Here is a 12,687-nt window from a genome sequence, read left to right on the forward strand (position 1 = left end):
CTTTATTGTTGTTGCTACATGTCTGTCTCTGACTGACATGTAATAGTTGTTCTGCCCTTATCAAGCATAGTTTGACCTCTTGTATTGCTTGTGAAGTGAACAATTACCTAATGGTACAGATAAATGATGTGCTACACTGATGTTAGGACAGGTGGCTAATCACAGAATAACGAGTCATGGTGAATCACGGACTGAATGTCACGGGAGGAGACTGTTCTTCAATCCATTGCATGAATAAGTATTAAGCGAAGTGTCATCTCTGTGGTCTTGTGGTAGAGCGTCCGCCTGAAATTCATGGGTTCAATCCCCGGTCGCGTCGTACCAAAAGACTTCAAACGATGGTACTTATTGTTACCCTAAAGGGCTAAAACAAGGACCTGTCGGCTTGGAGTCAGAATACTGTGTCTGAGTGGGGTATTCATGTTAAACTGCGGCATGGTATCTCAATTGGCTATCACTATAAAATCCATACACACACACATACACACGTTCACACACACGTGCACATGCACGTCGCTACATAAGTGCAATAATCATGGACCATAAATCCTATTTCATTTCACTTTTGTGTATTGGGCAGGCTTGAACATAATCGTTTGGAAGTAATCGCTAAAAACAGTAACCTTATTTTCAATTTTCATTGTATCTTCAAGTTTAATTAATTCAAAATTCAGTTTGTTTTATGTCCAAAATTTAAGTTTGTTGTATTTGTAAAGTGGAAAGACGTTCTTGGCAGTTAAAGGTTGTATTTCTCTGGTTCAGCAAACTGAATTAGTGGAAATGTTACTTTTCAATGGCAAATAACTGACACGTTTCTTCATTCCATATTGCATCATCAAATACAGTGAAAGGGTGTGAGACACCGAGAAATGGAACAGGACAGAGATATGGCCGGGGTATGCGGCAGAGACTGGGGCAGGGGAAGGGACAGAGACAGAGATAGAGTCGGGGACACAGACAGGGGAAGGGGTAGGGACAAGGAGAGAGACAGGAACAGAAGCGGGGACAGGGACAGAAACTTACAGTGAGTGAGTTTGTTAAAATTTAACGTCGCATTGGCATTATTTCAGCCATATAGCGACGAGAACAAGTTCATATGTACACGAACGTGTCAGGAATACAAAGACACATTAAAAAATAAATAAATTATAAAACATATTTGGGCGTAACGATGTAATTTCTACATATCTTAAAACACAGGCTATAGGCCCCCAGTAACCAAAGCTTGGCAACCTCGCTGGGGATCATGGTAACTGACGGTGCCTCTGCTTCCTGCATGATACCCCAGCATGATTTACGTATCACTTTAGCCACTGGTGGTTGTGCAAAATACTTGCCAATATTAAAAGATGCTCAGCAATAAATGGGCTTAAAATACTGGTCAATGATGGTTACATAGATTATGATAGAGATTACGTGTCACACAGGAGAAGACGTAGACAGACACAAGGATGCGGGGACAGGGACAGGGGCAGAGATAGAGGCGGGGGCACGGACAGGGGAAGGGATGGGGAAAGGTACGGGAACATATAGAGAGACAGGGACAGGGACAGAGGCAGAGAGAAATATAGATACAGGGACTTGACAGGGGCGGGGGCAGGGACTGAGACAAGTGCAGTTTAGGACAGCCGGTTTGTAAGTTTCGATGCACGCTCCCACCACCTAACTGGTTCCATGTGAGTAACTGTATAACCCTGAGATCGTTCTGCGTAAGCTGTCAGTTATCTGTCCCTCCCTTTGTACCATAAAATACAGACTGACATGTGATGGGCTGAAGAAGTGCTGAAGAAATGCCAACTCCTGAGCCAAGGCCCAAGCACTGGTATATACCCAAACTCCTGTTGACATAGAAACCACCAATCTAGTAAAAGTCAGAATGAGGAGCTGTCTCTGGCCGTGTCTGGAACCTAAGAAAGTTCTAACCCAACCCCTCTCCCCCCCCTCACCACCCCCCCCCCCTCCCCCGCACATTCCTGAACAATTACATAACCTCTAGCTGCCCCTAAGTCATACATCGTCGTGGGGTTGGCCGGCAGATCACTGTTGACCCCTGGGTGTTTCATTTTACAGCTTTTAGCTAATTGATGCCCATGTCTACATCGAACGTCTTTCCCCTGCCACGAGAGATGCCGCCTTTGTTCCCAATATAATTGAATCAATCCATTTATCATGGCGGGGATGCGGGCAGGTCTCGATCTCGCTGTGCCATGGAAGTCGACGAGCTAAATTGATTAGTGTGAATCTTGGTAAAAGCTGGCTGATTGCTGTAAACACCTAACGTAATATCTTACATTGGTGCTGCAGTCGTCGGCAATCTTGGTTGGATTTGCAAATCAAACACGGATACGTTTGCACACCATATCTGGTCATCTAGATGGCCACTTACATCCGGACTGGGTATGCAATGCAGGCTTTCTGTCTCAGTGCCTGTTTGTTTGTTGCCATACTCAATATTCCACCTAAACCCATGTTTGATGGTGGCTAAAAATGAAACAATCAAGAAATCCTTATTCGATGGTGTATTTGATCCGGATATCATAGGCGACATTACATGCATTATATCAAAGAGCATCTCACAACTGGTTTCATTCTCAAGGGACATGGGGGTCGCAATGTCACAGTACACAGAAATGAGCAAAGTGAAGTATATACTTTCAAGTGCATACTTTCTTTTTACCCGGCTATTGATATGACGACAATCTGTGAAAATCGACTATGGACTCGTGATTGACAGTGATTTGTGATCATAATCTGATACGTAATTACAGGCAATTACATAATGAGCCAATGTAGGGATTCGAACCTGGGACGTCACCAGGAATAGCAAGCGTTGACGACTCAGTCCTGAAAAAGAGTTTTCGTGATGAAGGCGTAAACTATTTTTGTCCAGACTCAGAGACGTTCATTCAGTTTGAATCTGGAGCTAAGACAAATTCAACAGAAGTACGTCTGCATGTTGTTGAGGTATGTCTATCATGGCATTATCGTACACAATGTGGACTGTCATGATCAGTGACCAACAGGAAATTGATCATTGCTCACACCGTCGACCACTGGTTTGTCTGGTGCAAGCAGTATTGCAGGCAGCAGTGATTTTGAGGAAACCATTTTTTTCCTACACACCTGCGGATGAGAAACCCATTTGATATAATTGGTATCAAACATATGTCTGCGATCCAATTCCAGGTCCGTGACTGGCTGCCTACTCCATGGTTCTGACCTGAGGATTATCCCTGATCTCTGAGAAGTTTTTCGCACTTCGGCCGAATTCACCCATGTCTGTGTCGAAACTTTAAAGTTTTCGAATGCGCTCTTATCTTATCTAATTTGCATTATCATCATCGCCTTGATAATCCAGATATAACGAAAAACAATTTGTTGAAGAATCACACTAGGTATAAGTAGTTAACAGTAAGCCGGATGATGTCACTCATGACCGTCGTGTTACGTATTAATGCACAACTGCAATCATGAGAATAGACCAAAAATGCATTCGATGCTAAAATGGTTTTGTTTGGTGTGTTTGTTGCTTAACGCACTCAGCAATATTCAAGCTATATGACGACGGTCTGTAAAAATAACAGAGTCTGGACCAGACAATCCAGTGATTGACATCATGAATATCGATCCACTCAATTGGGATACGATGACACCAATGAATGAACCAAGTCAGCGAGCCTAACCACCCGATCATGTTAGTCGCCTCTTAATGCAAGCATAGTCGCCTTTTACGGCAAGCATGGGTTGCAGAAGACCTATTCTACCCCGTATATTCACAGGTCTCGATGCTAAAATGGTGCCATGTCAGGGTGTGTAAGAAACAGATAACTGCACTCGTACCTGTCAAATGCCACGCACCATCCGATCAAATTAGTCGCTTCTTAAGACAAGCATAAGTTGCTGAAGATCAATTCTCCAAGCAATTTAATTCATGGAAAAGATTGTCCCGAGCCTCTGTGCACTTCTGATTCATGACCTTTATAATGAATATCGTAAGATTTCTGTTTAAGCACTCTGGGTTTAGGCTTGGAAGGTTAAACCTATTTTTTCAATATGGTCTAATCGTTTTTGTCTTTCTTCCATGCATTGAATAGTCGTAACACCCGTACGCTTTTGCATTATTTATTTGGAGAATAAGCATAGTCGCATAAGGATTTCATCAACGATTCTGAAACGGGATTGCAGATTCAAAATTCTCGTTCGGGATTTACATCAAATGGTACAGGGCCTTTGACATCCTTGCCAGGAATGTTAAAACTACGTGACTTGAAAGCAATATCAGAGCATGTGTTAAGGAGACATTCCTCTATAACCTGCATGGCATCATTAGTGCAGTATCCCGTTCATCAAATAGGGACACATATTGTCGCAAAGGTCTTCTTTCTTGTCTCCTTTGTTTCTGGATGATTTAACTTCCGTATGGTCTCAACGTAAACTTCAAGGGAAATGTGGAAATGACATTGTGTAAGAAATACGTCATAAGCATTGTCCATTATACCATGGCATAGAATCGTCGTGTAGCTCTCGCAAATAACTTTTCTTAAGTCAGATCCGTACATGTGTCGGTGTCTTTGTTTCAGATGTCTTGGAGCATTCATGTCCTTGGAGGAGCATTCAAGTTGTTTTATGGTGGACATGTTGAGGCGTTTCCTGATTTGGCGCATTGGTGAGAAAAGTGGTGTCCGGTGCGGGGCTCACGTTTTCGTTGTGCCGTATGTTCCTATGTTGTTTTTGGTGAGCGATTGTCTTTACCTTTTCGTGTGTTTGTAGGGGAGGCCGAAATTAGAGCTGGATAAGTTCTTTTCGCCAACACCTGGGGCAAAGACTTATTCATTTTGACTCAAACACATGCTTACTGAATTAGTCGTAATCGGAGAATGGATTCTGCCTTCAGTTGAGATTTCACAGTATAATGGACATTTCATTTTCGCTTTAATTTAAGCAGTGTCACGAGATTGAGGAAGTATGTTGCTCATAAAATAATATAGACTATATGGACAGATGTCACAGCCACACCGAACCAACCCAATCTCCCCCTCCCCCAATTCCACACACAAACCCTTATCAAGGTCTCGCAATGTGATGTAATTGAAATTATGTTACAAACAGAGGCATTAAGCCCTACTCGCTCACTCACTCGACTGCGACAACTACAATTGACCATATCTGAATGAACAATAATCCACGTTTGCATTAATGATAAAAGGTAAGGTGAAAGCAAATATTTTTCACAATAGTTCATGTTTGTTGGAAGATTAACTTGAAAAACAGTTGCTGCAAATAAAATAATCAATGTCTTGGATGTATAGTTGAAAGGTATTCAGAACGCTGGAACTGTTTTGTTGTATGGTTAATGACAGGTAACTGTCTTTCGCACCAGGTAGTGCGCCGTACTCTCGACAACATCAATCAAGTCATTAAACCATCTCCTCATGATTCTCAAGTGAATTCATTTCCTCATTAGTCTCAAGTGACTTCATTTAGAAGCATTTAGAAGTTGGTATGATCAAGGGATCTGAACAACGGAGATAGTTCTATGGATATGCAACTTCGATATTACAATGTATGTCCGAGGTTTTGGTGTAGATCCCAACACCGTTATCAAGCAAGTGATGAATGGAAATGTTAAGTAGGAAGGGTGTTATCCACATGTATGTAACACACGACAGATAATAACCAGCCTCGATTTTTAAACGAAAGTGATTGAGTTAAAATTTATAGTCACCTCAGCAATATTCCAGCCATAACGTGACTGGAAAGTATTATACATAAATAACATCTTAAAACCTAAAATAAGTACAATGTCACAAAGTCGTAAATAAAACTAGTAGTAGACCATTAAAAGGTCATAACCATAACTCTCAGTACATTACAAAACAAAGTCGCCAGTAACTGAAGGTGGATAACCATACGAGGGACTATGGGGGCAGTACAATTGTTACCTCATTGGACACCAGAAGGATTTGCATATTCCCTTCAGGTGTTGGTGAGTATTGACTAATTTAGGCGAACATTAAATAAACACATAAGATAATACGACTTTGAATGACGTTTTTTACATATCCACACCTGGGGACAATCATTTCACACTAAATCAATCTCAGTTGTCAAATATCTTTTATTTTAATACACAAAACACATAAATCAATCAAAAGTTACCAAAGAATGTATTTTGCTTTGAAAAACAAATAATGATATGAATGCTGACCTATTTGATAATATCCCTTGAAGGTGTTGATTTGAATACTTATCCTTTGTGATGGACTAATCAACACAATCAAGCAGGTCATGCAGGACGGTGATTTCCTAGTCATAAGGGATACAGTATATCGGCTATGGCCAATACGACATCGTAGTAAAATGACCTCTGTAAATCTGGACTGACAACCCATGTTGTAACCGACAGTTTGTTTAATTTCATGTAATCTATGTATACCCACCTGGGTGTCCCACTTCTTGTGCATTAAATCTCGTCACCGGCTTGTAATCGCTGTTTAGGATCAGATGTCACAGATGTTCTGAAAGGTGCTTTAGCTGCAACATCAGCCATTGTGTTACCTATGATTCTAACATGCCTGGGTAACCAACAAACCCGATGTCATGTTGGCCAGTAGCAAGGTCAAAAGTGGATTTTTGCAAAACTGATTTGTAGCAGATGAAGAACAAGAAAGGGAGTCTGGAAATATAATAACTTGATTATATTTTGATTATTTACAAATGTGTTCTAATGCTCTTCGTTGACTCGGACGTACAAAATTGAATAGTAAAATAAATTAGGTGATCTGTTTCAGATTTCTAAAGCATAGGTAATGTTACCTAAACCTCTGGCTTTACTAACTGCCATGGTTTGAGAAGACAAAAGCTTTATTTTCAAGATTTATTCTAGAAGCAGAAATATCAGATTTTATTCTTATTCTTTATTTTTTATTCAAAGTGGCGAAATAAGATATGTTTTGCTATTGCAGAGTTCCTCGTAAAGAGGATTAAAAACACAGTCATACGCTGGATTGGATTCAGTAGAATGCAATTTAGAAATCAACTGCAACGATAATGTAATGCAACGTTGTTTAGGAGACGGATCACCGGCCTCCACATACAGGCTGTGAATCGGCGAACTTTTGAAGGCTGCAAGAAAAGCCTTAGGCCTTGGTGATGAACAAAATCGTGATTTTTTTTTCAAATTACCTTTCCAAGCCTCACAATAAATAATGAATGATGGAGCCGTAATCACGTTTAGAGCGGATCAGTTCTCTGTAGAATCGGAGGAGGGTTTTCTGATTCCCCCATTCCTTTGAATTTGAAACAACCATCAATAAATCAAGTGCCTTCAAGCATTTAATCTTTAAGTATTTTTTGTGGGACAAGAAAGGTCAAATGGTGATCGAAAATAATACCCTGAAACTTGGCTTCTTTTACAACTTTAAGTTCCGGATCTTTGTGCTTTTTATATTTTCTACAAAAATGTGTACATAGTTTCTCTTTAAATCCGTTTCCGTTGCAAACTCAGCTGGTCAATGAAATAGGTCAATTATTGGCGGAATCAGTATAATTACGTCCAGGTGTAGGTTCAGTTGTAGCATCTCGCCATGAAGGAAATTCTTCTGACGTCCAGATTTCGTCAAATATTATCAAAAGGGTTTCTGAACATAATTGCGGTAAACATTTGATTATGTATCTTATCAAACCCTGAAGCAGTATATACCATGGGGCATGACCACGGACTTTTAATTATGGAACTCATGAATGGAACATATTTGATCATAATCTTTTTCATTTCTTGCTGTTGTTTGTATTTTCAGGTATATTTATCAGTTAACAATTGAACTCCATTTTTAAGTTGGATGCCAGATGTACTTCCCTTACCTTAAATTTTCTGAATCATGTGCCCTACTTTGGACCAAGGTCTACGTGAATTTATTTCGGAAACATTTTTATGCAAAGACTAGCATTTGTTTTCTTGAAAATTACCGCAGGACTTTAGCATTTAAAATTCGGAACCTATTTAGATTATGTGGCATTTAATGGCTACTGTTCAGCCTCTTTCCTGCAATCATTAATAACGTTAAGCCATGGTTTACGTGTGTGAGCATTCGCAGAGGACTTCGGAATACATCCATCGGTTAGTTAGGATCATCAATACAAATATCATGTTTCTACTTGCTAGTTCAAACAAATTCATGTAAAACCCATTTGGCTAGAGTAAAAACCCATTAAGATGAAGGTGGAACATCAGATGTCGTTACAGATGGAGTGACCATTCTTAATCATTTAGTAAATAAGAAGAATCTTCAACTGACAAGTAAGTGTCAGTTGCAGGATGTAGATATGTGTGAGAACTTTCATTAAAAATTCATAAATCGTTATTTAAGAAAAACGCATCTGGTAATATATTCTTTGTATTGCCGACTGCTGACATTACTACCCCAAAGTGGGTTATGGCCATTCAAATCTCACATGATAAGGAGCTGGTCATAAAGCGCCTGGAGATAAGAATATCAAAGAGAATTTATCGGAGAAATACATAATACACTTAAAGTAAACGCAATGTTCAATGTTACAAATACTGTTCTCCGTGTGGTATTCAATATACACCGGACCCGTGAAGATCCGGGGTACAATAGGTCTTCAGCAACCCATGCTTGCCGTAAAAGGTTCCTATACTTGTCGTAAAAGGCGACTAACGGGATCAGGTCGGTCAGGTTCGCGGACTTAGTTGATGCGTGCCCAAGGGGCGCAACTCTGCACAGCGAATCGCGGCGTCTTACACGACTTGTTTGTGTTTGTTTTCCTTAATTGTGTGTGCTCTGAAATAGATTTCATCATGTTTGATAAACAGTTGTTCTGATATTGAAAACAAACAATCCTAATGGGTTATTATCAGCTACTGTAATAACCATTGATGCGTAGGCTGTCCATATATCAATGGACGATTTCAAACGTACATTTTTTGTGCGAAAAAGGCTGACTTTAAAAGAAGTATCAATAAGAAAAAGCATACCTCTTTTTAACAAATCAGAACCAAACATTCTTCAATGTCATGGTAGTATTCACATGGGATTGCCATACGTATTCACCAATGATGAGAACACGTTTTTCTTTGGTGGAAACCATGCTGTCTAGGACGTCTTGAGTGTGTTAGGCGATTGAACACACACACGAATTAGCCAACGAAACAACAACTTTACGAACAGTTTAAGAATGCTTCAAATGACATTTCCCACATCACATAATCGAACCAGTCTAAAATTTGTATGCTTCAACTGTCCAGATAGAATGTAAAAATGTAGTTGCTTTTGGGAACCCATCGCTGCCTGAGATTATCAATATTTTGCCTGTCATGCCAGTTCCATACGCATATGTTTTACAAGGCGTCAAATTCATATTCACTTTCTCTACAAACTACACATGGTTTCGGAAAAGACTTTAATCTTCATAATAATTTTTCAAGGAGTTGAGCTGGGAGGAAATATCTGTCAAGCATTGGAATAAAATTATGAGAGACAAATTATCATAAGATTAATACACAAATGCTATAAATATGATATATTAAAACGTTATCCACATAAAATATGCTTTCTACGATTAATAATTAAAAAGCAGTCTTTGGCAAGTATAAAACACATACTGGATTCACTGAAAATTAAACAAAGTTTGTCGATATCAGGTATTTCTAAAAGATTCTAAATTTAGCAATACATTCATTAAAAAGAGTTGCCCTGTATCGTCATATAATACGCATTGAAACAAAACATGGACCTCGTCTACTACGCTGTGATAACAGTGAAAACGTGTTCTATCATGGACAGGTATACCTTCGTACCGACCAGTATCCTCTCGAAAAAGATATAGTTTCCGGGCATCTTATTTGAAACATTGTATTCTGTCCCATATACTTGCTTGTAACATCGGTACATTCTCAATTTATTTAGCCAATTTCGCCCCTCTTCTTTTCTTAACATATTAACTGGTAACATATTCATTCATACGCCATTGTTCCACCTGTGTACAAACAGAAAAGTCATCTGTAACGCTTGTTGTAACACAGATGTCCTAAATCCATATCACTAAACCTCTTTCTTACCCTACCATTCCAAATTTTACAACCATTTACAGCGAATCTATCAGCCCAGTTAAACACGTTTGTTTAACCTTCTTGACACATTGAAATGACATTGAAATGGATTGACAAATCAACTATTTGAACAACTTTATAGGAATGACCATCTCCGTCTGAAATTCATGGGTTCAATCCCCGGTCGCGTCATAACAAAAGACTTTAAACGATGGTACTTATTGTTACCCTAAAGGGCTAAAACAAGGACCTGTCGGCTTGGAGTCAGTATATTGTGTCTGAGTGGGGTATTCATGTTAAACAGCGGCATGGTATCTCATTTGGCTATCACTATGAAATCAATACACACACACACACACATACACACGTTCACACCGAGAAAGGGAACAGGACAGAGATATGGCCGGGGTATGCGGCAGAGACTGGGACAGGGGCAGGTACAGAGACAGAGTTAAAGTCGGGGACACAGACAGGGGAAGGGGTAGGGACAAGGAGAGAGACAGGAACAGAAGCGGGGATGGGGACAGAAACTTACAGTGAGTGAGTTTGTTAAATTTAACATTGCAATTTGCATAATTTCAGCCATATTGCGACGAGAACAAGTTCATATGTACACGAACGTATCAGGAATACAAAGACACATTAAAAAAAATAAAATTATAAAACATATTTGGGCGTAACAATGTAATTTGTACATCTAGGCCCCCAGAACCAAAGCTTGGCAACCTCGCTGGGGATCATGGTAACTGACGGTGCCTCTGCTTCCTGCATGATACCCCAGCATGATTTACGTCATCACTTTAGCAACTGGTGGTTGTGCAAAATACTTGCCAATATTAAAAGATGCTCAGCAATAAATGGGCTTAAAATACTGGTCAATGATGGTTACATAGATTATGATAGAGATTACGTGTCACACAGGAGAAGACGTAGACAGACACAAGGAGAGGGACACAGGCAGGGATAAATGCGGGGACAGAGACAGGGGCAGAGATAGAGGCGGGGGCACGCACAGGGGAAGGGATGGGGAAAGGTACGGGAACATATAGAGAGACAGGGACAGGGACAGAGGCAGAGAGAAATATAGATACAGGGACTTGACAGGGGCGGGGGCAGGGACTGAGACAAGTGCAGTTTAGGACAGCCGGTTTGTAAGTTTCGATGCACGCTCCCACCACCTAACTGGTTCCATGTGAGTAACTGTATAAACCTGAGATCGTTCTGCGTAAGCTGTCAGTTATCTTTCCCTCCCTTTGTAACATACAATACAGACTGACATGTGATGGACTGAAGAAGTGCTGAAGAAATGCCAACTCCCGAGCCAAGCCCCAAGCACTGGTATATACCCAAACTCCTGTTGACATAAAAACCACCAATCTAGTAAAAGTCTGGCTGGTAACAACAGCCGTGTCTGGAACCTAAGAAAGTTCTCACCCAACCCCTCCCCCCCCATCCCCCCCCCCCCCCCCATCCCCCCACCCCCCGCGCCCCTCCTTCCCCCGCACATTCCTGAACAATTACATAACCTCTAGCTGCCCCTAAGTCATACATCGTCGTGGGGTTGGCCGGCAGATCACTGTTGACCCCTGGGTGTTTCATTTTACAGCTTTTAGCTAATTGATGCCCATGTCTACATCGAACGTCTTTCCCCTGCCACGAGAGATGCCGCCTTTGTTCCCAATATAATTGAATCAATCCATTTATCATGGCTGGGATGCGGGCAGGTCTCGATCTCGCTGTGCCATGGAAGTCGACGAGCTAAATTGATTAGTGTGAATCTTGTAAAAGCTGGCTGATTGCTGTAAACACCTAACGTAATATCTTACATTGGTGCTGCAGTCGTCGGCAATCTTGGTTGGATTTGCAAATCAAACACGGATACGTTTGCACACCATATCTGGTCATCTAGATGGCCACTTACATCCGGACTGGGTATGCAATGCAGGCTTTCTGTCTCAGTGCCTGTTTGTTTGTTGCCATACTCAATATTCCAGCTAAACCCATGTTTGATGGTGGCTAAAAATGAAACAATCAAGAAATCCTTATTCGATGGTGTATTTGATCCGGATATCATAGGCGACATTACAAGCATTATATCAAAGAGCATCTCACAACTGGTCTCGTTCGCATGACGTCTAAAGAGACATGGGGGTTGCAATGTCACAGTACACAGAAATGAGCACAGTGAAGTATGTACTTTCATGTGCATACTTTCTTTTTACCCGACTATTGATATGACAACAGTCTGTGAAAATCGAGTTTGGGCTAGTGATTGACAGTGATTTGTGATCATAATCTGATACGTACAATAGGCATTTACATATTAATGAGCCAATGTAGGAATCGAACCTGGGACGTCACCAGGAATAGTAAGCGTGCTGACGACTCAGTCCTGAGTTTTCGTGATGGCGTAAACTACTTTTGTCCAGACTCAGAGACGTTCATTCAATTTGAATCTGGAGCTAAGACAAATTCAACAGAAGTATGTCTGCGTGATGATGAGGTATGTCTATCATGGCATTATCGTACACAATGTGGATTGTTCAGGATCAGTGACCAACATGAAATTGATCATTGCTCACACCGTCGACCACTGGTTTGTCTGGTGCAAGCAG

At 40.7% G+C, this 12,687-nt stretch overlaps 1 protein-coding gene across 1 annotated transcript in view; it reads left to right on the forward strand.

Moving 5' to 3' along the window:
- Positions 1-869: 869 nt before the first annotated feature.
- LOC139446526 (guanylate cyclase soluble subunit beta-2-like) overlaps positions 870-12,687 on the forward strand; it is a 94,577-nt gene continuing 82,759 nt past the window's right edge. Inside the window, exons 1-3 of the mRNA XM_071227829.1 lie at positions 870-969; positions 1,428-1,517; positions 2,891-2,964. Coding sequence (XP_071083930.1) covers positions 870-969; positions 1,428-1,517; positions 2,891-2,964 — 264 coding nt within the window. The remainder of the gene's footprint in view (positions 970-1,427; positions 1,518-2,890; positions 2,965-12,687) is intronic.

The sequence above is a fragment of the Haliotis cracherodii genome, unplaced genomic scaffold, assembly GCF_022045235.1.
Source record: "Haliotis cracherodii isolate W230 unplaced genomic scaffold, xgHalCrac1.p SCAF_6, whole genome shotgun sequence".
Taxonomy (NCBI): Eukaryota; Metazoa; Mollusca; class Gastropoda; order Lepetellida; family Haliotidae; genus Haliotis; species Haliotis cracherodii.